At 37.6% G+C, this 25,496-nt stretch overlaps 1 protein-coding gene across 1 annotated transcript; it reads left to right on the plus strand.

Moving 5' to 3' along the window:
• The first annotated feature begins 184 nt into the window (after positions 1-184).
• SUZ12 (SUZ12 polycomb repressive complex 2 subunit) lies at positions 185-25,489 on the plus strand. Its single transcript, XM_051634604.1, has 16 exons — positions 185-630; positions 3,212-3,258; positions 3,351-3,415; positions 8,101-8,169; positions 10,684-10,733; positions 11,698-11,783; positions 13,230-13,461; positions 14,232-14,334; positions 16,123-16,228; positions 16,570-16,747; positions 18,830-18,921; positions 19,352-19,495; positions 20,251-20,408; positions 21,054-21,252; positions 21,780-21,859; positions 22,203-25,489. Exons 1-16 carry the CDS (start codon positions 327-329, stop codon positions 22,546-22,548), a joined length of 2,259 nt encoding a protein of 752 aa, XP_051490564.1. The 5' UTR covers positions 185-326; the 3' UTR covers positions 22,549-25,489.
• Positions 25,490-25,496: the final 7 nt, after the last annotated feature.

Below are 25,496 nucleotides of genomic sequence, written 5' to 3' on the forward strand. Positions count from 1 at the left end.
GGGAGGGGAGAAGCGCCAAGCGGCGGAGCGCACCGACCAACCAAACGCTTCCAGAACCATCCGTGCGTCACGCGGGGGCGGGCCCCGCCGCAGCCAATGAGGAGCTGCGGCGCCATCTCGGCAGCCAATGGGGGAGCCGGGGAGGCGGGCACGTCGTGGTCGTCGGGTTCGGCTGGTCGTAGCGCCGAGGAGAGCGGAGCGGAGGAGACTTGGAGGAGTTGGAGCTCGGCGCTTCCCCTCCCCCCTCCGCACCCCGCCCGCCCCGGCCGCCCCCTCCCGCTCCGCTCGGCCTCCGTCCCGCCGGGGCCCTCTCGGGGGCGAGGCCCATGGCTCCCCAGAAGCACGGTGGAGGTGCCGGGCCCAGCTCGGGCTCGGCTGGCGGCGCCGCCGGAGGAGGAGGTGGCGGCGGAGGCGGCGGCGGGTTCGGGGGCTCCGCCGCGGCGGCGGCTCCCGGCGGCAAATCCGCCGGTGCTGCGGGCGGCGGCGGCGGCGGCGGAGGAAGCGGTTACTCGGGCGGTTCCTCGGCCTCCTCGGCGGCGGCGGCAGCGGCGGCGGCGCTGCCCCCCGTGAAGAAGCCGAAGATGGAGCAGATCCAGGCCGACCACGAGCTCTTTCTTCAGGCCTTCGAGAGTGAGTACCGGGCCGGGGGAGGAGGTGGGGGCCCGAGCCGGCGGGACCGGCCGGGGCCGCCGCAGAAAGGGCGGGAGGAGGAGGAGGGGAGGGCTGTGGAGAGTAGGGGCTTCCGGGGGTAAACATGGTCGGGGGAGAGAGGGAGGGAGTTGGGACAGGAGAGGAGGGTGAAGGGGAGCGGGGCTGGGGGAGGAAGGGGGCTCGGCCGGGGAGGCGGGAGCCCGGCGGGTCGCGGCGGAAGCGCGAGGCTCGGGGGCCGGGGCGGGCAGGGTGGCGAGCGGCTGGCAGGGCCGGGGCCCGGCGGTGCGGGGCGGGGGTGTGAGCTGCGCGCAGCCCGTGAACTTGGTCTCACTAACACTTCCCGTCAGGCTTTCGGGGGTCTGGCTCTTCCCTCCTCTCACAGCCCGGGCAGGCGCTGGGGAGTTGGGAACGAGGAGGCTCTTCCCTCTTTGGCGACTGCTTTTCGAGCCCCTTTTGAACAGGATGTGATTAGTACTCCGCTATACTTGGTTTTTCTTTGTCTGGCAATAATTGTCCCTTAGTTGAGATTTCATATTGGAAATTGACCTTTGCGAGCCAGGCATCACCCTGTGCCAGTTCCAAACAGAAGGAGAATCCTCTTGAATGCACCAGAAAGTTGTTTATGGGAATCTGATTCAAAAGGACAGTGTAGTAATAAACTTACACGGTACTGAAACATTTTTGCGCAATTGCTGGGACACGAAGGAGATTTTAAGTGCCCTACTAAACACATGATCCCATTCTGGGATTGGTGCTGTCACAGCTCACTCTCACTTGCTACAAAGGGTGACAGTGTTTGAGGAAGTTTGGGAGTTCTTGGTGATGTCTCAAATCCTTAATGATGTGGGATCCTTTCAACCTCAGCCCTGTTAATAAGGCTGCATCTTCAGTAAATCCTGTGCTGCAAATACATCCAGTGACAAACGAGTTTTAAGAGGTTCGTTTAGTGTCTGAGTTGGGGGGAAAAAAATTCCCTGACCTCAGTCTGTCAGACAAGGGAATCATGGAGTTGGATCAGGAGTGAGTTACAGGGTAAATGTATTATGGCATGTTAACTCTGTAGTGTGAATGTTATGGGAAAACCACAAGAAGTAAATATTGGGCCAGAAAAAATCCCAGTGCATATTGTATTGAATTGCTTTCTTTCCGAGTGTTTCTGTCCCTTTTCAAGGTCATATGCTAGAAAAAGATAAAGATTTATTTTAAGCTTTTGCTGAGTAATACGAACTTGTGAAACACATGTCTGTCTGCAGGTTGAAAAGTGTGTTTCAGAATTTTTCTTCTTGGGAAACCTGAAGTTGAAACAGCAATGCCATTGTCTTTCATTAAATTACATCCTTGCGAATGTAATTTAATGTTCTCATACCTTTCTCAGTTACAGTTGTCACCTTATTTTGGTGACTGAAAAACCCAGGATGTTTCTTTAAAAGTTGTGACCACTCTGTATTTTCACTTCTTAGCAAAGTGGATGTTTCTTAATTTCTTTGTTTTCTGTCTATTATCTTAATTTGAAAAATACAGATTTTAGTTATGGTAATTTGCATTAAGCAGAATTTTACTGGTTTTCATCGGACTTCTAAAAGGAAATAATGGCATCATTTTGAGATTTCCTTCTCAAATAGCCTTATGTCTCTCTTAATAATAGATTCTTTGTGGTAATACATTCATAAATGTAGAAATAAGGCTGAATCGTCCTTTTTCACTTCTCATCACAGTACTACATAAATTACTGTAAGTTCTCCAGCCATTTTAAATAAACGTTTTGCAGTCATACGAAAAAAAAATTAAGTAATTTCCAAGTTCCTTGTTGGTGTTACCTAATGAAGCTGGCTTTTATTTCAGTTTAAAAGGGTGTATTTCAGTTTAAGTGGGAATTCTTGCTAGAGATAACCCGATCCAGACAGAAACATTTTTCATCCTGATCTAACCAAATTGGTTATAACTAAACTGACGATCCGGTTTTCTGTAGGCAAGTCTTGCTCTTTTGACCTTTGGCTATTGCACCTTTTTCAAATGATGCTACAATATTGCATCTGACAGTATAATTCTCTTCGAAACAGTAGCTGTTGTACCGGAATCAACCTTTTCCTGATCCTATGAATGTAAAAGTTTCCTAGCCTAGAGTGATCTGTAATGTGTCATAGTCAACTGACAATCCCTCGTTTTGATACCTTGTGCAAGTGACCTTGGTACTTTGCAGAAAGATAAAACAATTGGATACCAAATTGTCCAACTATGTAAATTTAGTATACTAGTTTGGTGTCATATCCAATGTGTTCATTAACTTCATGAAGAAAACTACTATTCAATAATTGATTGTAATATGTTAAGATTTTTTTTTCCAGCCCTTTTATGATATAAAGCCTGTATGAATCTTATTTTGTGGAGAGCAAGATGGTAGCTTAATCAAGAAGTTGCTTTGTGTTCTATAATAGGTGGAGTAACTTTTGTCTTGTTAACTTGGGCTTTGAGATGGTAAATAAGATACTTTTTAATCAGTATAAGACAGTCTTTCTGAAGGTATACAGTATTTTGGGTAACATGTGTTTCTTTTTCTTAGAACCAACACAGATATACAGATTTCTACGTACCCGGAATCTAATAGCAGTGAGTAATTGGTCTTTATCACTCCTTTACTTTGGACTTTTAGGAAATATTAAAGCATAACTTCTTTTTTCTTTTTTTTTTTTTAACTCCAGCCAATATTTTTGCACAGAACTCTCACTTACATGTCTCACAGAAACTCCCGAACAAATATCAAAAGGTAAAATTGTTTTGTTGTTTTAAAACAATCCTAAAATGTTAACCAAGTAGCAGAAGTCTAAAAAATAGTGGAGGGTGACCTCCTCTTTTCATGAGATGTGTAAAATATGACCTTTTTGTTTTGGAGAACTTAAAAAAATGTATGAATCAAGTGATTTCTGAGACCTAAGAACTCTGCAGTTTAAGGTTGTATGTGACTTTGTGATTTCTGTTGATACTGGGAGTACTGAAATGTGGATAACTAACTATCTGCAGATCCTAACTGGTTCTCCCACGTTTTTTTTTCTGGTTTAGGGGAGAAGGTGTTATAAACCAAATGAAACTGTGTAACATCTGAGTTTACATTTTAGTTTAAACTGTAAATTAACTGCTTATTTGAAAAAAAGCAAACTACTGGTTTTGTTAATTAGTCTTGGAAGAATCCAGTAATTGTTTCTGAAATTATTTTAAAAGCTGAAAAATTAAGGAGGTCAGTTCATAGCATTTTACAAAAAGTCCAGTAGATGCTTTAAAAAGGTTGCTTTGAACTGGATACATCTGAAAAATGGACTTCAGTTTTGACTTTGCAAAATAGTAATTCCCATCCTGAGGTGCTACAACTGCATGTCAGTAGGCTTCATCAGTTCTACTGAGTGAAAAGTACAGTGGACATTACTGGTTAGCAGAATCACAAAGTCCTTTCATTCGCTGAAAATAACTTTTTACACTTTGGATTTTTGTGTAGTCTCTTAACACTTATTCTGATACGTTTTAACACTAAAGTTCTTATCACTTGGAAACAGTTGCTGTGGGACTGAATCACAAATGCCTAAGGAATAGCCATAAAATCTGATCGTGCAGGCAATTCTAATTAAGCTATATTTGTAGCTAAGGAAGGTAATATTTGAATGATCAGTTGAGCAATAGAATGTGCAGGTTTTTATTTAATTCAATGTTAGATATTGTTTAATCTCTTGGATGTTTAGTGATCTTACCATTAACTTTAATGCTCCAACAGAAGTTTTTCTTCAAATTGAATCCATAACATACAACTTAGGTACTTAGGCAGTGTTCAGATTTTTATTTTGTTTTAAATTTGAAGTTGCTACTTGATTTTTCTTTCAAAAGTTACCAAAGTGAATAGTTTGCTGTTTTAAAACAGAGCAGAGCCAAATTGTAATAGAAAATGTTGAAGGTGCTACAGGGTTGTGTTTTTTTTTTTGTTTCATTTGGGTTTTTTTAACTAGAAATGTGCAACAGGAAGCTCGTGCTTATAACTTGTATTTACTTATAGGTGGTTGAAATGCGTAATGTTCTTTTCACTTTCTTTGGATCTGTGCTAGAGTTGCATATACATTTTGTTTGTTGTCCACTGTTCCACATTCCAGTTCAACTTAAGCTGCACAAGTGATGCTTAGTTTCTCCTTGAAACATACTGATTTTTACTAGTTCCCTTAACATGTGTTTTAGAGCTGTACTTAGAGTCAGGTAGTGTTCTAGTAAGTCATATTAATAGCCCTTTCACTCACTAGTTTTCTGACAATACTGACTTACTAAAATTATTCTGGTAATTATGTCTAGGGAGATGAAGTAAAACATTTAAGTATGTTTTCATTATAAAAACACAGTGCAACAGAAGTGAGCTACTGTAGTTGAGGGGAAAAAAACCAGAAGATAGTTGCAAAGAAGTGTGTTCTCCCGAGTCTTCCCCTCCTGCTTTTCTGTGCTGTCAGTGCTGTGGTCCTTCTCCTTGAGCCTAGTTAAAACCTCAAAAGCTGTATATTAAAGGTAGTTTGAACTAGCTAGATTTACTGGCAAAACATTCTTAACTGAACTTCCAGAGGAGGGGTTAGCAGGATAGTTGTTTGCTGGGCTGTGCTGGTAAACACTTTCAAATGTGTACAAGACCCTAATTGCCATTCTTCATTCAATAGAAATAGTTGAGGTATATGATTGTGTTTATTCTGGTAAAAAAGGGGCTTTAAAGAGGAAAAATACCCAAACTAGAGTAGGTGATCTTCCTGAGGCTTATATTAGGAATAAAACCCACAAAAGTACTTAGCTTCAGTGTAGTAAAAATGTTTGTGTGCAGAGTTTTCTCCGCAAAGAACTGTCTTTTGGAGTTGCATCATTGTTAGCCTGCTGATGTGGGCCATGACTATACATGTGGGTTTTTATTTATTTCCCTAGAACTTCTTAGTTCTGCCATTTTTAAATTGTTTGCCATTGTTGTATGTAAAATATAAAGACGTTATCTCCAGACTTTATAGAATGTACCTATTACAGCTCCCCATCTTTTGTCTCTAGCTCTACGGTAGTCTGAGAAAAATGCCACACAAATTTATCACTCGGAGGTAGGGAAGGAAAACTGCACTTTTACCAAGAAATTTTACGTTGATGTTGGTCCAAATGTTTAATACTGTGTAAAGTCCAGAATGCTTGCAAGTGTAGAGAAATGTTGAGAGGGAATAAGTTAATGGGCATGTGTCAACTTGGGTTAAAGTATTGAAATTGCTTATCACTAGAGAGCTAATATTCCTGAGTCAGGTCATACTCGATGGAGAACGGAACTGGGCTTTCTGCCTGTTGCTCTGTCTTCAGGTGTTATGGGTTTATTAGACCAGATCATGATGTTGGAAAGAATTTAGGTAGTAAAAGTTGCTTCCCATACAGTATTCAGATAAAGGAAATATTTTTAATTTATTTATTGGCAGAGCAATGGCATGCTATGAAGTGACTTTTAATACTTTGTTAATTATTACTGTGCTTGACTGGAATAAGAGTGGGTGGAGAAGGGAATGAATGCTCAAGATGCACGTACTTGTAGCACAAGTAAATGCTGTCTTCAAAGTCCTGCATGTAGAGATGTTTATTACAAAAAATTGTCTGTTGTGCCTGAGAACAGAGTAACCTAAAAATAGTAGTTCAGTGTAAAGTAATTTGTGTATTTTTAAAATGTTCTTACAAGTTAACTTCAAAGGAAACAATTGTTATTTAATTTGGTTTTTTGGTTGTTATTTTCAGTTTTTCTGAAAGATTTTTAGGAGGACTCTTGTTTTAACAGAGTCTGACATTAGGAAAGGTTGTATCATTGTGCTTTCTGCATCAGTAATGCTCACAAATATTACATGCAAACTGTGTCAGATATTAGTGTATTTTATGAAAGGTTACTAAACTTACCCCTATTCCTGACATGTGTTTGTCTCTTAGTTGGTTTCTGGCTCATAATCCGATCATGACCTGGCTTTGCTATAGAGCTGCATTAAGCAATTCTTTAGTCTTAAGAAAGCCTTCTAAGGTACTTGCTGTTCTGCAGAACAGTGGCTGATTTTGGTGAGCTCTGGCAAAGTACATGCAGAGACTTTTTACCTTAGAGTCTGAAATGTTTGACAAATTTCTCTGTTAACATCTCTTGCTTTAAAGCTGAGCATTGCAACATTCATTTTAATAGTCCCAGATTTTAGTGTAGGTGAGTCAGTTTGTGAATGTGTCATCTATATGAATCTTAGGCTGAGTAAAGCTTTGAATCACTGATTGTTTGCTACACATCATAATTATTTTTCTCTGACTGCAAACCTGTACTTCTTACCTAGTGTTTCTTGTCCAATGTTGCTGTTTAGTCACCATGTTATTTGTAACTAAATCATTCGGATGCTTTACATGCTGAATGTAGACAGTGTATGACATCAGTGTTTCTTCAGTCAGGGTATTTCTGTAGATGGATGATGCTTCCCACTTCCCCAGAGCATGTAGTGTTGTTCCCCCTACAAGAAATCCAGTATTTGACAACAGCTTTTGTTCTTAATTAATTTTTCTAAGATATACATGAAGGAAGGATGCCCTTGAAGCTCAAGCTTTGTCAGTCTAGCCTAATGCAATTGTGTTGGCATCTAGGTCCAAGAGCATTACTTTTCCTTGGGAAAAAAAATCCAACAAACTATTCTGGAAATTATTTGATAACTTCTGTTCATGAGTGAACTTCATTTAGCAATAAACATTAAATTGTATATATGGAAGAGCAGAATGAACACATGAGCATGCACAAACTGATTTCAGAATTACAGAGAGAAATGGTTTGAAGTGATTCTTCTTCATGACATTGTTCCCATAGGTTGTCAGCCCCCCTCCCTTTTTTTTGTGAGTGTGCTCTAGAAGAAGCTTCAGAATTAATTTTTATTTGTATTGTGTCCGTTTAATGTTGTGAAGAAATAAAGGGGTTTTTTTATTATTAGGTTTTATAACTATTTTGTAAGGTAAGGTTGTGTTTTTCATTTTTGTGATCAAGATTAAAATAGTAATGACTGAAGAGCTGGCATGTATGTTTCTAATAGGGTAAAGTGTCACTAAAGCAGGAAGATTTTCTTTGACCAAAGCTAAATGTGGTTAGACACATTCATTGCAAGGTTTGAATAAGGTGCTGTTAAATGACACTTGTTATGAGCAGTAGGATTACTTCTGAGAGGTCTGGTTTTAATTAGCTGTATTGTTTTGGTACTGCATGAGAAGCTGTATTGCAGTTGTTTTCCTGCAACATGGGTGTGCTACCAGGCCAGAAAAGGTATAAAAAGAGTGCTTTCTGAACACAATGGTAAAATTATAGGTGTAGACCAAAAAAACAAATCAAAGTTTAGGTTGAATAAATTTTCTTGTTATATATTATGAGAATAGTGGCTATATGAAACTACTCTTCCTTCTTTTTCTTCACAGGAAAACATTCAAAGTAGATGACATGTTATCAAAAGTAGAGAAAATGAAGGGAGAACAAGAATCTCACAGGTACTGTCCTGCTTATATATTTGTGTGTGTATGTACAAATGAGCACATGCATGTGCTAAATCAAAAGTCTTTTTGCTTGAGAAAATGAGCGGTACAGAGTAATTATTAGAAGCAAAGCACTTACTGTTTGAAATGTTGCTTCCAGAATCTTAAAATATGTGTACGGATCACTTAAACTTGGAGAAAAGCAGTATCAGGATAAACTTTCAATATTTATCATGCCACTTCTTGAAATCGATATAGAAGCATCAAATAGGCAGATTTGGGAAAATACCATGTTGTTATGCTAATTGGGGCTTTTGTAGGTATATATATATATATCTTTAACTTTATGTTCATAATTATGTAAAAAAAATAATCTCACATCTCATGTTGAACCTTTGCACGGTTCTACCTGAATAATAGTGTTTCCTCTTCAATAAATAGATACTTTCAAGTCTTAATTCTTAAGGAATTGTCAGTTTGCAAAGGGCTTCCTCTGATTTGTAACTGAAGCAGTAATTACCTTTATACTGGTGTACCTGTTCATTTTTTTGTTGTGTTTGTTTTTTTTTTTCATCTTAGGCTTTTTACCCCACAAGAGTTTACATTAAGTTATGTAATACACTTAAACGTTAGCTAAAACTCGTATTTTATCAGGTCTTGATACTCTGCTTCAGAAAAAAAGACTGAACCCTTGCTGAACTTGCTGTATTGTATTTGGCAAAAGTCAAAGTTCAGCAGAGATGTAAAACTTGGGGCTGGAGTGTTTCAGCTCTTTTTCATCCTAGCCTGTCCTTGTAATGATGGCAAGAAGGAGGCATAGCAAGTATGCCTGGTCTGTTGTTTCTTGACAAGTTTCCTAGTTGCTGAAATAAAATGCTGTAAAAAGCTAATTCACTGAGAAGTGATGTAGCATATGGTGTGTGATATTTGAGTGTGATAGATGATGACCATAAATTATTTTTTTTTAATTATATCCTTTATGTATGAATTAAACACCCAGGTTTTTTCTTAAAGTATATATGGTGGAAATTAACCAATCCATTGTAAGAATTCCAGAGTAATTTTGTTCTAATCTATACAATTCAGAGATCTGTTCTAGTCCTTCAGGTTGGTTTTATGTTCTTTTTTGGTAGAAAGACTGTAAATAATTTGCCAAAACCCTTCTATTTAATATACTGATAGACAATAAAATTGAAAACATTCTGGAAATTTTAAAACAAAACCAGACATTTAAAAGACTAAACTGAGTTGCTGGAATGTGTGAAGACCTGTTAAGGTGTTTTTTCTCTGGTGGGTGTTTGTTTGCTTGGTTTTTAACGAGATGTTCTTTTTCCATAGTGTTAACAAATCACTAGCCTGTTTCAGGGGCAACCATGCTAGATACAATTTATTCTGATAAAAATGTATAAATCTTGTGTTCTAGGAGGTTTTATACATTTACTGTATATTTTTTTCTTCATTAACTTCTGTTCCATGTATTGTGGATACTTGCTAGGTAAATATTCTGTTTTTAAGGATAAGGTTCATGTTGAAACAAAATAGACTGTGGATCTGTGTGTGTTGTTTCTTGTGCTTTCAAATCTATGAACAATCATGTACTTTAGACTAGAATTGTTCTGGAAAATTGACACAAGTGAATGTTGCAAGTTGGTATAGGTGCAATTTTTTGAATGCCGAAGCTGTTGGGCACTTCCACTAATCTCAGTGCTCTCTAGAATGTGTTTAAAAACAGACATTTAATGTCAAATTGTATCTTCCTAAGAAGTCATCGAAAGTGCTCAAAATTGTATCTATTCTAGTGTAACAGACAATATTTGGTTCAGTACTATGTACTTCAAAAATACTAAGTGTTTTTGAGACCTGTTTTAGTCTAGGTTTGTGAATACTTGCCTTAAACTGAAATGTATTCTGAAATTAACAATCTGACACAAGATGGTTCTGCAGTCAGCAAAAGAGTAGCTACGAGCTGCAATGCTCTGGAACAAAATGGATGCAATTATTATTTTGATTGCATGTGTATAGATGATATGGACTTGATGTGACTGGTAATCTTCATTTCTCAGTCTGTAGCTTTCCCATTTTAAATATTTTGCTTACCAAACCTAAAAATACTTGTTAAAAATACCAAGTGCATGGTTCAGGGTGAAGTTGTAGAAAATTTTAACCAAAACTCATCTCTGTGGCTGATGAATGTCATGGCAATGTGTTTGCCTGCCTGTGAAGGCAAGATCTCACACCTTCAGAAAGTGCCCTTCTGCTGCAGTGCTTAAATCTCTGCTTGTTGTTGTTGTTTTTCTTTTTAATATATCACGCTATAGTATCCACAGAGAGAATCAGTTAGAAAGCTAGTCTACAACTTTGCATCAATTGCAACTGCTGTATCCAGGCAGTTTCCAAGTGAGAGAGATGGACTATTTCATTTTAGTTCTGCCTCTTGGGTAGCCTGTCCTGAACATCTGTGAGTGGAGTGGCTGCTGTGTGAAGAAACCACTTACTTGTTCTAATATTTCCTCTCTTTTTTATGTTTAGCTTGTCTGCTCATTTGCAGCTTACATTTACTGGGTTCTTCCATAAAAATGGTATGTTTGCTAGTTCATTCATTCTACTGTTGACTTATGTAGCACCTTTGAAATTAATATGGATCTGTGAGGGGAGTATTTTGAATCTGTGCTATTTGGATGCAGATTTTAGGGTAATTAAGTTCAGAGTATCCCATTAGTTACAATGCTTTCAATGGGACTTTAAATATATTGTAGCATAATTGTAATGTTGAGTGGATTAAACTTACAGGATTTTAGTCAAAACCAGTGATTCTGTTAAATACTTCAAGTCATTATCCATTCAAAATTAAATAGACCTTGAGGAGTTCCTGAACAAAGTGATTTTATGGGAGTTTGTCTTTGGGATATTTGAAGTAGCTTTAAAATAAACCTCAGCCATCAAGTAGTTCAAAGAACCAGTGGTGTTTAATTTAAAATAGAAGCCTGATAATGAACTTTATCAATTAGAGACTAGAGGTGAGACAAAGACTACGTCAGCTGTCCTGACCTTGCATAATCTTAAAGGATGGCTTTAAGATTAGGGTGCTTTAAGGGTGGCTTTTTTAGTTTTGTGTTCCTATCTAATAGCACCTGTATTTTAAGGTTTGATACAAACCAAATTCTGAGTTTGCAAGCTGTAAAGAAAAAAAATAATTTGAAATAATTTGACTTATCTGTAATAAGTGTTTTCTGCCTTCCCTTAAATCTACCCATAGCCTTTTTCTCTACTATAAAAAGGTTTTGGCAATGCCAAAAGTAGCAAGCTTACTTTTTTAAAGCTTTGGAGATCAATTATGCATTTTAATCTGCTAGTATTAGAATAGCTGGGGAGGGCATGTTCTCAAGTGGGAATTTGCAGTAACTTTGGGAAGAACTGAAACTTAGAATTTGACTAGAGGTCTTTGTGCCTGGAAGTGCCTGTGGTTAAAAAGTAATTACACGTGGATTTACACTGTTGAGTAGATCTTCACTTATTCAGAATGTAAAATATTTCTCTGTTTAGATAAGCCATCACAAAACTCAGAGAATGAACAAAATTCTGTAACTCTGGAAGTACTGCTTGTGAAAGTTTGCCACAAGAAACGAAAGGTAAAAATGAGTTGACAAACTATTAATATATATTCAAGTAAAATGTTTACCTGATGCAAAATGTTTACCTGATTCTGGAACATCTAATTAATGTTGCCATACAACAAGGTAATGGTGAAATGATGCTTCTGTTGAGATGATTTTAGTCTTTTAAGTTTGGGGACTAATTCAAGTTGTTTTCTATTGAGTGGGTAAAGGATTCTGGAGAAGCAAATATATATATATATATATATATATATATGAGTTTTGCTGTGTCAGAAATAAATGGAAGTTAAAAATAAAACATTGTTAATTTAATTTAGCTTACTTGAATGTCAAATTCACTCAGATTCATTCGTTGTGAATTTCAGCCACCTCTATTTTTATTTGAATGTTTTGTAGCACATCTTCAAACTGTTAATTCTGTTCTGATGTCCAGATGCTTAAGTAAACCAGTCACAAAATAATAAAATACTCTGTGCCCTTTAGAGTTTAGAATAAAAAAGGAACAAATTGCAATTGTTCTGAAATCCTGCCAAGTCTTGTCTCTTTCCTTGTAACTATGTTTTTTATGTTGATCATCTCAATTATTGCAGATTTTAGCTACCATGAATCATAAACAATTTTTATACCTTTTGGTTTTTTGAAGCATCTTTGAATTTGCTTGCTATTTTAGCTATGTATGTTTCACTCCAGTTGGCAAATTATCTTTGCAGCTGTGGGAATATGGGAGGTTCAGTTAGGTATGCTGTAATCTTTAACCAAAAAGGGAAAGATCTGCAGTCAGAACTTTGTAATTTTCCCTGAGAATATTAAGCTCTTTTGACATGTTTTTCAAGAGTTACTGTTTCTAGCCAGTTTTGTTACTTGCTGTAATAGGAATAAATATGGTAAAAGCAGGAGGTGGTGATGGTGATTTGAAGTGCTTTGCTGCAAGTTTCATAATTAGGTCATCTTGCCTTGTTTGTCCAGTACTACACAGTGTTCAATGATCTATTTGAGAGATACTAAATATAATAAATCCTAGGTAAGTGGTTCTTTATCTCCTAGATAGCACAAAGTGCACTTTGTAATATTGCAAGAAGATAGGAAGCCCTTGAAATATATGTATATAACCAAAATATTTAATTTCTTTAGGTAAACAGAATTAAATTAGTATTAATGACTGCTCTACAGTCCTTCTGAATGCCTCATGTTAGTGTTAATTTAATCACTTAGAGAAAAATGACTGCTGCTAGAAGTGGTTATAAAATGTCAGGTTTAGTTACACTTTCAAATATCTATTTTTGCATTGAAAACCTAGGGTTGCTGTTCCAGGTTTTTTTAATGTACATCTGTTACAAGGCTTGTTTTCAAAAAGATGGCAGGACAAAGACAATTCATAAATTATTAACATAAATTTTAATACTTAATGTCTTTACTTTGTATTCTAAAAACCTAAACTTCAGCTTTCCTGTTTTCCTGCAGGATGTCAGTTGTCCAGTAAGACAGGTTCCTACAGGTAAAAAGCAGGTGCCTTTAAACCCAGACCTCAGCCAAATAAAACCAGGCAACTTCCCATCACTCGCAGTTTCCAGCAATGAGTTTGAACCAAGCAACAGCCACATGGTCAAGTCTTACTCCTTGTTATTCAGAGTAACTCGCCCAGGAAGAAGAGAGTTTAATGGATTGATCAACGGTGAAACTAATGAGAACATTGGTAAAGTCTTCAAATGTGGTTTTACAAGGCTTATCTGGTAGGCATGTGTACAGTTCTCCTGGTCTGCAGCACAGGGCAGACTCTGAGAAGGGCCAGTAATAGATGAGTGACTGGATTTGCTTTCATTTGCTTTCATTCTTTTTCAAGGTGGGACTTAAGTACAGCTGGTAGCTAGAAACTGTTCTTCCAATTCTGTTTAAGTTTAACACCAGATTTTACCAATTTGTGATGGTGAAGATGTGAGGAAACACAGATGGGGGGGTGAATCATATTAGAGCTGTGGTCGCTGTGACTGTCATTGAACCTCCAGCAACACTGTTAGCTCCTGACTCAGCTGACTCATCAGAACTACCTGGCTAGCCAATAAAGAAAATACCTTAATAACAAATTTTTTAAAGCTATTTTCTTAATCTTGCCAAGACATGGTATGTTACATTACAAATATTACAGCCTTGAAGAGTGGATGTAGAATGAAAAACTTTTAACTATTTTATAGGTACAAGAGGAGGAGGCTCAAATCCTAAATTCCTTATGCTGACAGAGTAACATGACTACATTGTAACTATATGTGAACATATTAAAATATGATTACTGTTAAGCTAAGTGCTCTTTCCATTGCCATTGAGCTGTTCATTTAATGGTGTGTCCTTTGCTATTGTATGAAACGTGACATTATCAACAGCCAGTTCTGTTTACAATTGCATAGAAGCTGTTCAGTCTTCTGATTTTGCGCTTACATGGTAATATATTACCTTATTTCTTCTTTGCAGATGTCAATGAGGAGCTTCCAGCTAGAAGGAAAAGAAACTCTTCTAATCGTGAAGATGGAGAAAAGACATTTGTAGCACAAATGACTGTATTTGATAAAAACAGGTAATATGATCACATATGATACAGAGAAATTAAACAAGTAGTTAAAATCCTAACAGGTTTTATAGCTCTGTCAGGTAACGTAAGTGTGATGAAATATTCTAATACTTATTGACACAATTTAATATATTTTAAAGAAGGTGGAGTGAGGTGAAGGCCCTTGACATTTTTTTTTTCTTTTCTGTTACTGAATTCTGCTGGACAACTTTAATATGCTAAGAATGATATAACCATTAGGTGGGTTTGTAGGGTGATACGTAAGCTGGGACATCTTCAGCCATGCTGCTGTGGAAACAACACTGTCTGATTTGCTGCAGAACCAAGTCATGCATAGAAATGAGTATTTTTAAAAAATCTTTAACATTTTGCTTTATGTGGAAAGCCAGCTTCAAAGTATAAGCTATTAACTTGATTATTTGTGGATTTTTTTTTTAACTACTTGTTTCTGTTAAACTCTTGAAGTTAGTCTTCTGTTTGACTACAAAATTGAAAAATAAATTATTTTATCTAGATTCCAGGCCTGGAAAAGGATTATACCTACTATGCAAATCTAGGAAAAGTATTGATGTAAGGCCATTATCTCCTCTAACTAAATGTTTATTTTTTTAATCTTTTGAAGCAGTTACTGTTCTAAATAGAGTAAATTATGAGGGAGTTAATGATTTTCAAGAGACTATCAAGAAATAGAACAAAAGGTGACTGCTGGCTTACTGTGTGTTAATGAATTTATTCTGCTGGGATACTTCTGCTGTGATATAGGTTGTAGTTCACCTGTTCATTATCTCTCACTATAGAATACTCTGAAGGGTCTAGAAACAGAAAGAGCCTTTTTATGCAACACATAATTCCTAAGTTCAGACTAGAACAGTTTGCATACATTCCCATGGAATTTATCTATGTAGCAATGACTTGTTTATTTTGAGTGATGCTTCTGTAGCTTATGATCTGTTGTCAGGAATTCAGTGCCATTGCTTCAGAAAGAAATGGCTCAAAAGGAAAAATACAAGTAAGCTTTTATTGTATTTTGATAGTACTTGCTGGTTTTTGTTGGTATCTTTAAAACACATGTATCCATGAAATATATTCCTGAGACTACACCTTTGATTCACTACTTTTTCTTGTTTGCTTCTCCTATGCTGTTCAGCAAGTGGCAAGAAAATAAAACAAAGCAGAATTTCTCAGGCCTTGCTGAACAGACTGATACATAGGAGAGAGCAGGGTGAGATAAGGAGGAAAGTGAAATTGTAGCAAGATGCTTAAGATGTTGGAATTGCCCGTTGTCCCTGTAAAGCATTTTTTTGCTTTTTAAGAATCCCATACTTGAAATTGACTACGTTGAATCCTCTTAAGGTTACATCTCACATGGCTCTAATACAAAGACAGAATTCTTTAGTTCTGGAGGCCTGATTAGAAGTAATATTGGCTTGCTAGAACAGAGTAGTTATTAATGAAGCAGGAATAAATAAGATTATTTGGAGGGAGTGTCATTCAGTTTGGTTTTTGTTTCTTCACAGGAATTTTCCCATCATAGTATTAATTTTGTATTAACAGTAGCTTTCTTACATCTCCTGGAATTGCTTGGATGGAGGCCTTTGTGTTGATATTTGGCATAAGGGAGCTTTCTCATGGGTGGTGTTTGCCTAAGATTCACATTTAGTTGCCAAATAAATTTGCCTGAAAATCTGCCTTTAGTTTCACAGAAACTTAGTTACTGTGAAATATATTCTACTTTTTGCTAGACAAACAATGAACCTAAGTGTTTGACTCATAATTCACACTTTGTCATGACAGACGCTTGCAGCTTCTGGATGGGGAATATGAAGTGGCCATGCAGGAAATGGAAGAGTGTCCCATTAGCAAGAAAAGAGCAACGTGGGAAACAATACTTGATGGGAAGGTATGGATTCTTTCAGGGGCTGAAAGACCTGTCTGCAGTTACAGTGGTCTGGATGAAGGTGAAACACTATTCCAAGTGCTGTGAAGTGCTGTTCACAAAGATCAATGTGTGTGCCACACTATGTGCATGAAGTGGTTGCTCAGGAATGTGCAGGAACCTGCATAGTCATCTTTTTAGTTTTGGGGTGTTTTTAGTATGTCTGTGTATGCTTACGTTGAAAACACAAGGATTTTGGGTGATTAAAAAATGTACATCTCCATTCTGTGAATGTTTACTTATGATTGGTTAGTTTACCTGGGAAGACACTAATTCTGCTGGTTTCTTTATTTCCACCCCCACAGAGATGGCCTCAATTTGAAACATTTTCTCAGGGACCTACACTTCAGTTTACACTTCGTTGGACAGGAGACACAAATGATAAGTCTACAGCTCCTATAGCTAAGCCTCTTGCAACACGGAATTCTGAAAGCCTCCCTCAAGAAAACAAGCCCAATTCTGTTAAACCTACTCAAACTATAGGTAAGCAAACTTTGGTTTTGTCGCTGAATAATCATCTGCTCAGCACTTGTGTGCTCCAGGGTTCCTGACACACTGCTTCAGGTGCAACTGCTTCAGGTAATCTTACACATGAGAAAGCAAAAATGAATGGATTTTGTTGTATCCCATAATTTGTGCGTTTTGTTTTTTTAAGGCAAGTTTGAAAGCTAAAAATAGAGGAATCTTTGAAGTCATGACAGTGTTGAAGTGATGATACACAATGCTCATAAATCCTGGTTTGAAATAAATCAGGGGGGAAATCTGAATAGGACTTACAGGATTATCTGTTTTTTTGTACTCCTTTTAATTATTGCTCTGTAAATATTTTATTATGCTTTGTAGTGAAAATAGTTTTAAAATTCGTGAGATGATGTATTTAGCTCTTGGAAAACTTTTTTTTTTAATATATATATATATATATATACACAGACATATATAAAATATATCCCATTATATAAACACACTAGTTCAGGAGCTATTGAAATGTCTAGGAACTGCTTATTCTGCTGTTCCTAAAAAGTTTGTCTTGTGAAGCTGCTGAATATAAAATTATATTTATCCTAAATTTACATAGGTGGCTTTAAGTTCTATTTTAGAAAAAGAAAATTCAAATGTCCTTTGATATTTTTGTAGGTATGTCTTTTAGCTTTTACTGTAAAAGTTGTTCTGATTTCCCCTGACTTCCTCATACCAGGCCTCCTTGTATTTAAGAGTTTCTTGGAGGCTTGTATGGTAACTTTTTAGGCAAGTTTTATGCTCAGACTTGCAGAGGAAATGTCTGTATGTTGACTAACTCTAGAAGGTGTGTACAGGTTTACTACATAATAAATATAGAGGCAATAGGGATGTGGCAAGTCTGTGTTGGGATCTACAGATAGAACCCATTTTTCTCCTGCATCAGAGAAGCAAAGTGTCCCAGTAGATTGGGTAAAGTTACAGCAAGAGCCACCTTCCAAAATAGCAGAGCAGGCTCTCAATGCAGAAACATCTTGTAGTGCAGCCCTGTAGAGTATTTGTGAGAGTTGTGCTGTTTTCAGTCTCTGAATATCAAGAAAGGAGGAAAGTGAAAATAGTAGGAAACTTCTGTGAGTGAGAGGGTCTGATAGTAAAAGCTCCAGTGCATCTTTCCCAAGGGTATATCAATTTGGTGTTGTCATTTTACTTTGGCATGCTTCCCAAGGCAGACCAATGGAATAAAGACATCAAAGACTTTGTGGTGGCTTAAGCTTTGCTGTAATTACAAAGTGCTCAGCATAACTGAGCCATGGAATTCTAATTCTCTGATGTGGTGCAGGCTGAAGTGTTGGGCCTCTTCTCATTTTCATACAAGAAGAGGATGAAATTTCCCTTGTTCTCCAAAATATTGACTATAAAATAATTGCATCTTCTTGGTCAGTAGAGCTGAGACTTGTTTTTCCACCTTTTTCACCATTCAGAAGCAAGTAGGTGTCAGTATTTGGTTTCTTCTGAGGGCAGACTTGAAACATGCTTAGATATGTTAAGTTTCTGGTTAATCATATGGAACCAAATAATCTTGGTGAGATTAACATGTGTGGAAGATGCTGAGCAGCAACAACAGTGCCACAGACCAGTAAATATTTGAGGGGTAAGAGTCATAGGCGAAAGCTTCAATAAAATATCTTTTGTGTTCCTTTCATACTGTTTTGTCTGTTGGATGACTTGGGAAACTTCCAGAAATGGAATTGAAGCAAGGTATTTACCATGCAGCCATCTGTTTGGTTTTTTTTTATTCCCCACCCACACCTGGTTTTAGCTATACCTAGATATTTCTCTGCTTAGATGGGGTAAGAAAAATGTTGCTTTTTATCTGTTTAAGTTTTCTGAAGCTTTCTCCAAAATGGAGATACATTAAGTGTTTAGAAGTGATGAGTTTGCCTCTAGATTTGTGGAGAAAGCTGAGCATCAAGTCTTCCTTGTTGCCACATGTATGAAAGTACACGAGAGTAACCCATTTCCTTCAGAGCTTCCATGTTTGAATCAGAAACAAGGTCTTTTTTTTCTGTCTTCACCAAAGAAATGTATGTCTATGTGTGTGTTTTTCAGCTGTGAAAGAATCCTTGCCAACAGACCTTCAAACAAGAAAAGAGAGAGATGTTTTAAATGAACCTCGACAAAAGTTGCGAATATTTTACCAGGTATTGAAAAGAAGCATTGAAGGGAGAAAAACAGAATGTAAATATTGCATGGAATTAAAATGTTATCTTCTGAGTTGGATGGAAATTTCTGTTTACATTTTTAGCAGATATCTTGAGGGGTCTCAGATTCATATATTAACAGCCATTTCACATAGTTCTTCTTACAGGAAGTAGTTTAGAAAACCAGGCTTCCTGGGGGCATTCCTGGTGTTTGGAATACAAAGGACATCTCTTGTTAGACATCTGGAGGGGGACAGGTGGTCTCCCTATGGGAAAAAATACTTGAAATTCCAATGTTTCAGTACTCTGAGCTGGTGTAGTGTTCTAAATAACTTATTACTGTAGAGGCTTCCTGAAGTGATGTTTTGGGAGTTGGGAGGTGAATGAGTGGAACACATTTGGTGCTAATATTGCCTGTTCCTTTGATCAGTTCCTTTACAACAACAACACGAGACAGCAGACTGAAGCCCGAGATGACTTGCATTGTCCTTGGTGCACACTGAACTGTCGGAAACTCTACAGTTTACTCAAACATCTTAAACTTTGCCACAGCAGATTTATCTTCAATTATGTTGTAAGTAGTGTTTTTTGGTAGTTTTAGCACTATGAAACACTGTGCAGTCTGTCACAGGTGTTACACATACGGTGATTCTGTTTCTGGCCTGCTAAGTTGTAGGACTATCTACAGGTTAAGTGCAGCTTCTCCCTTTGCATGTTATGTGAATGTTTGCTTGTTACATGGGAAAAAATAATTGTGGGTTTGATACTTGCGTTTTTTTAGCTATTGCTTTTGCATGTAATGTGTTCTTTTATGAGATATAGAAAGCAACGTAATCTACATTTGGTTGGAAGTCTCTTGCAGCTTTAGGAAGGTGGTGAACATTTAAAGACAGTATTATATTTACCTGTTCCTACCAGTCTGACTTTAAAGAGAAGTTCTGTCCTGTTTATCTAAAGATAATGTAGTTTCCTGTACCCACTACTACCCTGTTCAGTGTATTCAAAAACTTCACTCCTTAGGTTAAGAATGTTGTAATTTCTAGGGTGCTTATTAGCAGTCTTTTGTTGATATTGTCCTTAATTTCATAAAAGCTCTATTGTGAGCGATTATATTAAAAACAGGAAAATGGTGCAAAGCAAGGAACCTTTAGCATAATTTGTTTCTAGAGGTTGAAAATTATCTGCATGATGTAAAAGGAAACCAGAGCTATGTCAGCTAATTGATGGGGTGATATCTAAGGAGTTCAGAATTGAAAAGATTACTTGTTTAAACTTCCTGCTGTGTTGTCTCTACTGTTTGCTAAGTGTATTTGCAATTACCTGTTTCAGTATCATCCCAAAGGTGCTAGGATAGATGTCTCTATCAATGAGTGCTACGATGGCTCCTATGCAGGCAATCCCCAGGACATCCATCGCCAGCCTGGATTTGCCTTCAGTCGCAATGGGCCAGTCAAGAGGACTCCTATTACACACATACTTGTTTGCAGGTAGGAAATGGAAAACAAGCTCAGGCTTAAATTCTTCAGCGTAAGGGTGGTGAGACACTGGAACAGGCTGCCCAGAGATGTTGTGGGGGCTCCATCCCTGGAGGTTTTCAAGTGCAGGTTGGATGGGGCTCTGAGCAACCCAGTCTGGTGGGAGGTGTCCCTGCCCAGGCAGGGGAGTTAGAACTCAATGATCTTTAAGGTTCCTTCCAACTCAAAAAAATAATGTTATTCTGTGATTCATCATACAGATTTGGGAAACTGAGGGATTTGTAAATGTGTAGGTGCACATACACAGTGTTAAATTTCACTGTCACTGAAGTTTGGCAGTTCATGACTATATAGAATGTAGCTGGAGGATGCTAACTTCACTTATATTTTTTCTACACCTCTTCAGTTGAGGTATCTAATCATAATGATGCAACATTTTAAACTGCCTTACGCTAATGGTTTTCTTTCCTAAAAGGGTGTGGGTTGGAACAGGGCGTTAGGTTTTCAATGGGTTTTATTTCACTACTGATGTTTCCCTCCCAGCAGTTTTGCAAGCTAGAGCTTAAAACAGTAACTCATATTCATCAATTACAATTCTTAGTGTTTGTGTCGTTGAGGTGGTGGTTGAAAGCAGTGGATTGTCTCCCCTTTCCTCAGGCCAAAGCGCACGAAAGCGAGTATGTCCGAGTTCCTGGAGTCGGAGGACGGGGAGGTGGAGCAGCAAAGGACCTACAGCAGTGGCCACAACCGGCTGTACTTCCACAGCGACACCTGCCTGCCCCTCCGTCCACAGGAGATGGAGGTTGACAGTGAGGATGAAAAGGACCCCGAATGGCTACGGGAGAAAACCATCACTGTAATTATCCCTTTTACACCAAAGTGATTTAAAGTAGATTGTGGTTTTTAAAAGATGGGGCTGCAGTTGTTGTAGGCAACAAACCATGGCGGGGGGGGGTGTGTGTGGAAATTATGAATTTACTTCTGCAAGGAAGTAGAAAGTGTGATGCTGACACAGTAATGATAGAAATTCATGGAATCAAAGTTTGTATTTTCAAGTATGTCATTAGTTCAGTCTACACGGCTCCTAAGAAGTTTTAATTACCTGTGGCTGGTTTTCTCCTTCAAAGAGGAGATGCTGAAATCGCAGGAGGACACAGTGGTGTGTGTAGATCATGTGGAAGTCATTTATCATCACAGCTCTACATGATACAACTCTTTTCTGAGCTTTCTGAGTACAGCACCTGAGTTTTCAGCAGTAGCTTTTTCTGTGATGCATAGGTGGCATAAGTTGAATCTGGGGTGTGCCTGCACTACTTGACAGCCAACATGCAGTTCTGATGTGTTTCTTCCCCTGTCCTTTCTCCTAATCATTTATCTCTCCAGCAAATTGAAGAGTTTTCTGATGTTAACGAAGGAGAGAAAGAAGTGATGAAATTATGGAATCTTCATGTTATGAAGCACGGGTATGTTACTATAAACTTAGTTTATATATAAATAAATACTGGTGTAGATTTGTTTGACTGTTTTGTGTTGTAATTCACTAAGCACTTAAAATTCAGCTAGCCCAGTCATTTAGGGAAGGGTGTTTGATTAAAGGATAGTTTGGGAAGAAGATTTTGACTGTTTAAGTTATTTTAAAATGTTTGTGCACTTAGTAGCTTTTCAGCATTGAAAAGAAAAAAACAGCAGGTGTTGAGAGTACATAATAGATGGTCTGTGCAGTTGGATTGATAAACCCTGTTGTTGGGTATCTCTTTGCTTTTGGAAATGTTCCACTTGGCTAATGATGGCTTTCTAACTTGACAGGTTTATTGCTGACAATCAAATGAATCATGCCTGTATGCTCTTTGTTGAAAATTACGGACAGAAAATAATTAAGAAGAACTTGTGTCGAAACTTTATGCTCCACCTGGTCAGCATGCATGACTTTAACCTCATCAGCATCATGTCCATAGACAAAGCTGTTGCCAGACTCCGAGAGATGCAGCAGAAGTTAGAGAAGGGAGAGTCGGCCTCCCCGACAGATGAGGAATCTTCTGAGGAACAAAGTGGGACAACAAATGGATATAGTGAAAATAATACGAGAGAGAGAATCCCAGACATGGATAGCATCTCAGGTGTCACAAAACAGAGCAAGAAACAAAAGCTCTGAAGTCAAAAGTCAATTTTCATTCAACGGACAAGCATTGAAGTGACATTCTAGGGTGCATGAGCTCTATAAAGAGTTACACACAAAAATACAGAGGTTCCAAACAGGCACTGGTGGATGGAAATAAATGATTTCAACAAGGATATTGTTTTAACAGGGTTTCTCTTCAGTTAATTATTCAAGTACTACTACATGTGTATTAGTTTTGGTGATGTAATGACAATATTCTAACAGTTTGAGCATGAAGAGCAATATGAAAATCTTTGTAATTTTAGTAATTAGTATTTTAAGAACTTTCTGGAATTTACATAATTTAAGTATATGTAAAACCGTTTTTAGAGTAAGATTTTTGGATCTGTATCTGGCTGTTTTTCCTACCATGACGTTGTGAAATGCTGGGGAAAGGGGATTGGGATACAGTTTCTGCTTTTCTTACTTAGAAATTCTCCAGTTAAGAGTTTTGTGAAAATAACATTTCACTATTTAAAGTTTAACCTCGATCCTTGTATTTGAAATCATTTATCAATTGATCATAAATTGCAAATTAGTTGGGTTGTTGGGTTTTTTTGTTGTTTTTTTTTGTTTGGTTGGTTGGTTGATTGTTTTTTTTTTTGTTACACTAAAATTATCTAAGTTGGCAAACTTAGCACTTCCTTTGTCTCGTGCCTGTTTGGAAAGATCTTGGCTTTTTGTGTTCCAGACACAGTGAAGTACCACCTTGGCTTTTTGAGGATACCAGCAGTTTGGTTTTTCGTGGATAATTCTGATGTATTGATCACCCAGTGTACCATTTTAAACTTGAACATTAGCTCCTTTATATTTTTATTCCACATCTAACACAGCTACACAAAGGATTTGGTGCAGACCCTTTTTTCCTGGGGTTCTGCATCAAGGTGTGCCATGCTAAAGACCGTCTGTAGGCAATTCCGTCGAGGAACTTCTCGGGAAGCTGGTGCCTGCTGTCCTGCCTGAGCACAGACTGCAAGCCCAGGCCATAGGTTTAGCTTTGGCTTTCGAGATGCCACTCTTGAGGGAAAAATGCACTGTAAAATTGGACCAGAAAATGTGTTGCACTTCTTATGCAAGTATTCTGTGATGTATTGTATTCAATACAGATACTAAGATGCTGACTAAACTATTTTTGAGCAGTTTTGCACTGCTGTTAACACATTTTATGCATACGTTTACAGATTTTTTCCAATGGAAAGTGGTTTCACTACTGGTACAGTATCAGCACCGAAGGGTTTATTCCAGCAAGCACTGTGGTTGAGTGACATCACCTCAATTTTTTATTATCCTTAAAATATTGCATTTTTCATATTCTTTATTTATAAAGGAACAATGCTGCTGTAAATACAGGTATTTTTAATTTTTTATTTCATTCCATCACCATGAGATGCAGTTCCCTGTTTAAGGGTTATATAAGCTTTCTAATGGTGTCTTCAGAAATTTATAAAATGTAAATACTGATTTTGATGGTCCTTAAGATGTGTTTAACTGTGAGACTATTTAACTAATGGTGTGGATGTGATTTGTCATCCAGTATTAAGTTCTTAGTCACTGATTTTGTGTACAAAATAGGAAAGAGGGAAACTGCAGCTTTCATTACAAACTTCTTGAATTTGCCAGCTCTCTGAGTTTTAGCAAACTCTCATTATGCCTCTGGATAGTACATCAAGCATTTCTCTCTGGCTTTAATTTGCTAAAGCTGTGCACATATGTAAAAAAATAGATTCTTTTAGGGGAGATGTAGTTCTAGAATTATTGCTTATGTCATTTCTTAAGCAGTTATGCTCTTAATGCTTAAAAGAAGGCTAGCATTGTTTGCACAAAAAGTTGGTGATCCCCCCAAAAATAGTAATGAAATTACTTCTGTCCAGTAAACTTTGTATGTCATGTCAATTTATAATAAAAGCTGAAAAAAGCCCTTTGTTTTCTATTTATAAAGATGCCTTTTCTATATGTACCTTTGATAGATTTTGAAGATGCCGTGTAAGCTGGTCAAAAAGAATTTGAATGGTACAGTAGATGTAAAAACAAAATCCCAAACAAAAACCAAAACAAGTTCAGATGTTTAAACGAACCATTGTTTTTACATTAAATGTTTTATTTGAAATCTGCTTTTGTACATAAAGTTCAGTAATATAAAATCTGCCATGATGGTTGTCCAGTCATTTTGTGTGCGTGCAGAAAGGCCACGAGCAGTTCCTTGTATAAACATTCTCTTCTGCATGTTTTTTAAAAATTGGATACGTGTCCCTCCTTTTTCAGGTTGTTACAAAGGCAGCTAAGTTTCTGTCTGGTTGTTTTGATAAAATTGAAGTGTCTTTCTAAATTACCAGTTTTTTAGCCAGCTTATAGCAACTTACATTGTCCTTTCTTGGGGGTGGAACTGAATTCCTGAGAGGTCTCTGAGCTGCATGTTACTGTTTGGAACTGTAATTTATATAACTGAAAATGAAACGTATCACTCATATGTGAGTTATAAAAATAAGACTTGTGAGGTTTTTTGCACTCAAGTGGTTAATGTTTCAAACAGATTTTACAGTACCCTCTGTTGGGACCAAAGTTTAAATTGGTACCATTTTAAAATAGTGCTTGTCTGGGACTGCAGAGGGTGGCTACTCCAGGTGCTACAAAACAGAAAGAGTAAGGAATTGCACTGCTCGGCTGAGCACTGACTGTTGACTAGCAGACACTGAAAACCTTTTTCCATGTTGAAAACAATTCAGGTGCTGAAATACAGGATATGACAGCTAGATTCTGTAAAGTTGGCTGTAGCTCTTTGGTATGTTTCTGTCTCTAAAACTGGCAAAGTTCTAGCCTTCTAACATGTTCATGGCAGATTTTTATCATGTTTTGTACCTGGTGAACCCCAAGTTGGAACCTGATATATGACTTGAATATTTCATTCAGTACATTAAATACTATATTTAAATTGTTAGATGCAT

Source organism: Apus apus, chromosome 17, assembly GCF_020740795.1.
Source record: "Apus apus isolate bApuApu2 chromosome 17, bApuApu2.pri.cur, whole genome shotgun sequence".
Classification (NCBI taxonomy): domain Eukaryota; kingdom Metazoa; phylum Chordata; class Aves; order Apodiformes; family Apodidae; genus Apus; species Apus apus.

Coding starts and splice junctions, on each gene's coding strand:
- SUZ12 (XM_051634604.1), top strand. CDS start 327: ATGGCTCCCCAGAAGCACGGTGGAGGTGCCGGGCCCAGCTCGGGCTCG. Junction 3,259..3,350: donor GTACCCGGAATCTAATAGCA/GTGAGTAATTGG, acceptor TTTTAACTCCAG/CCAATATTTTTGCACAGAAC. Junction 11,784..13,229: donor TTTGCCACAAGAAACGAAAG/GTAAAAATGAGT, acceptor GTTTTCCTGCAG/GATGTCAGTTGTCCAGTAAG.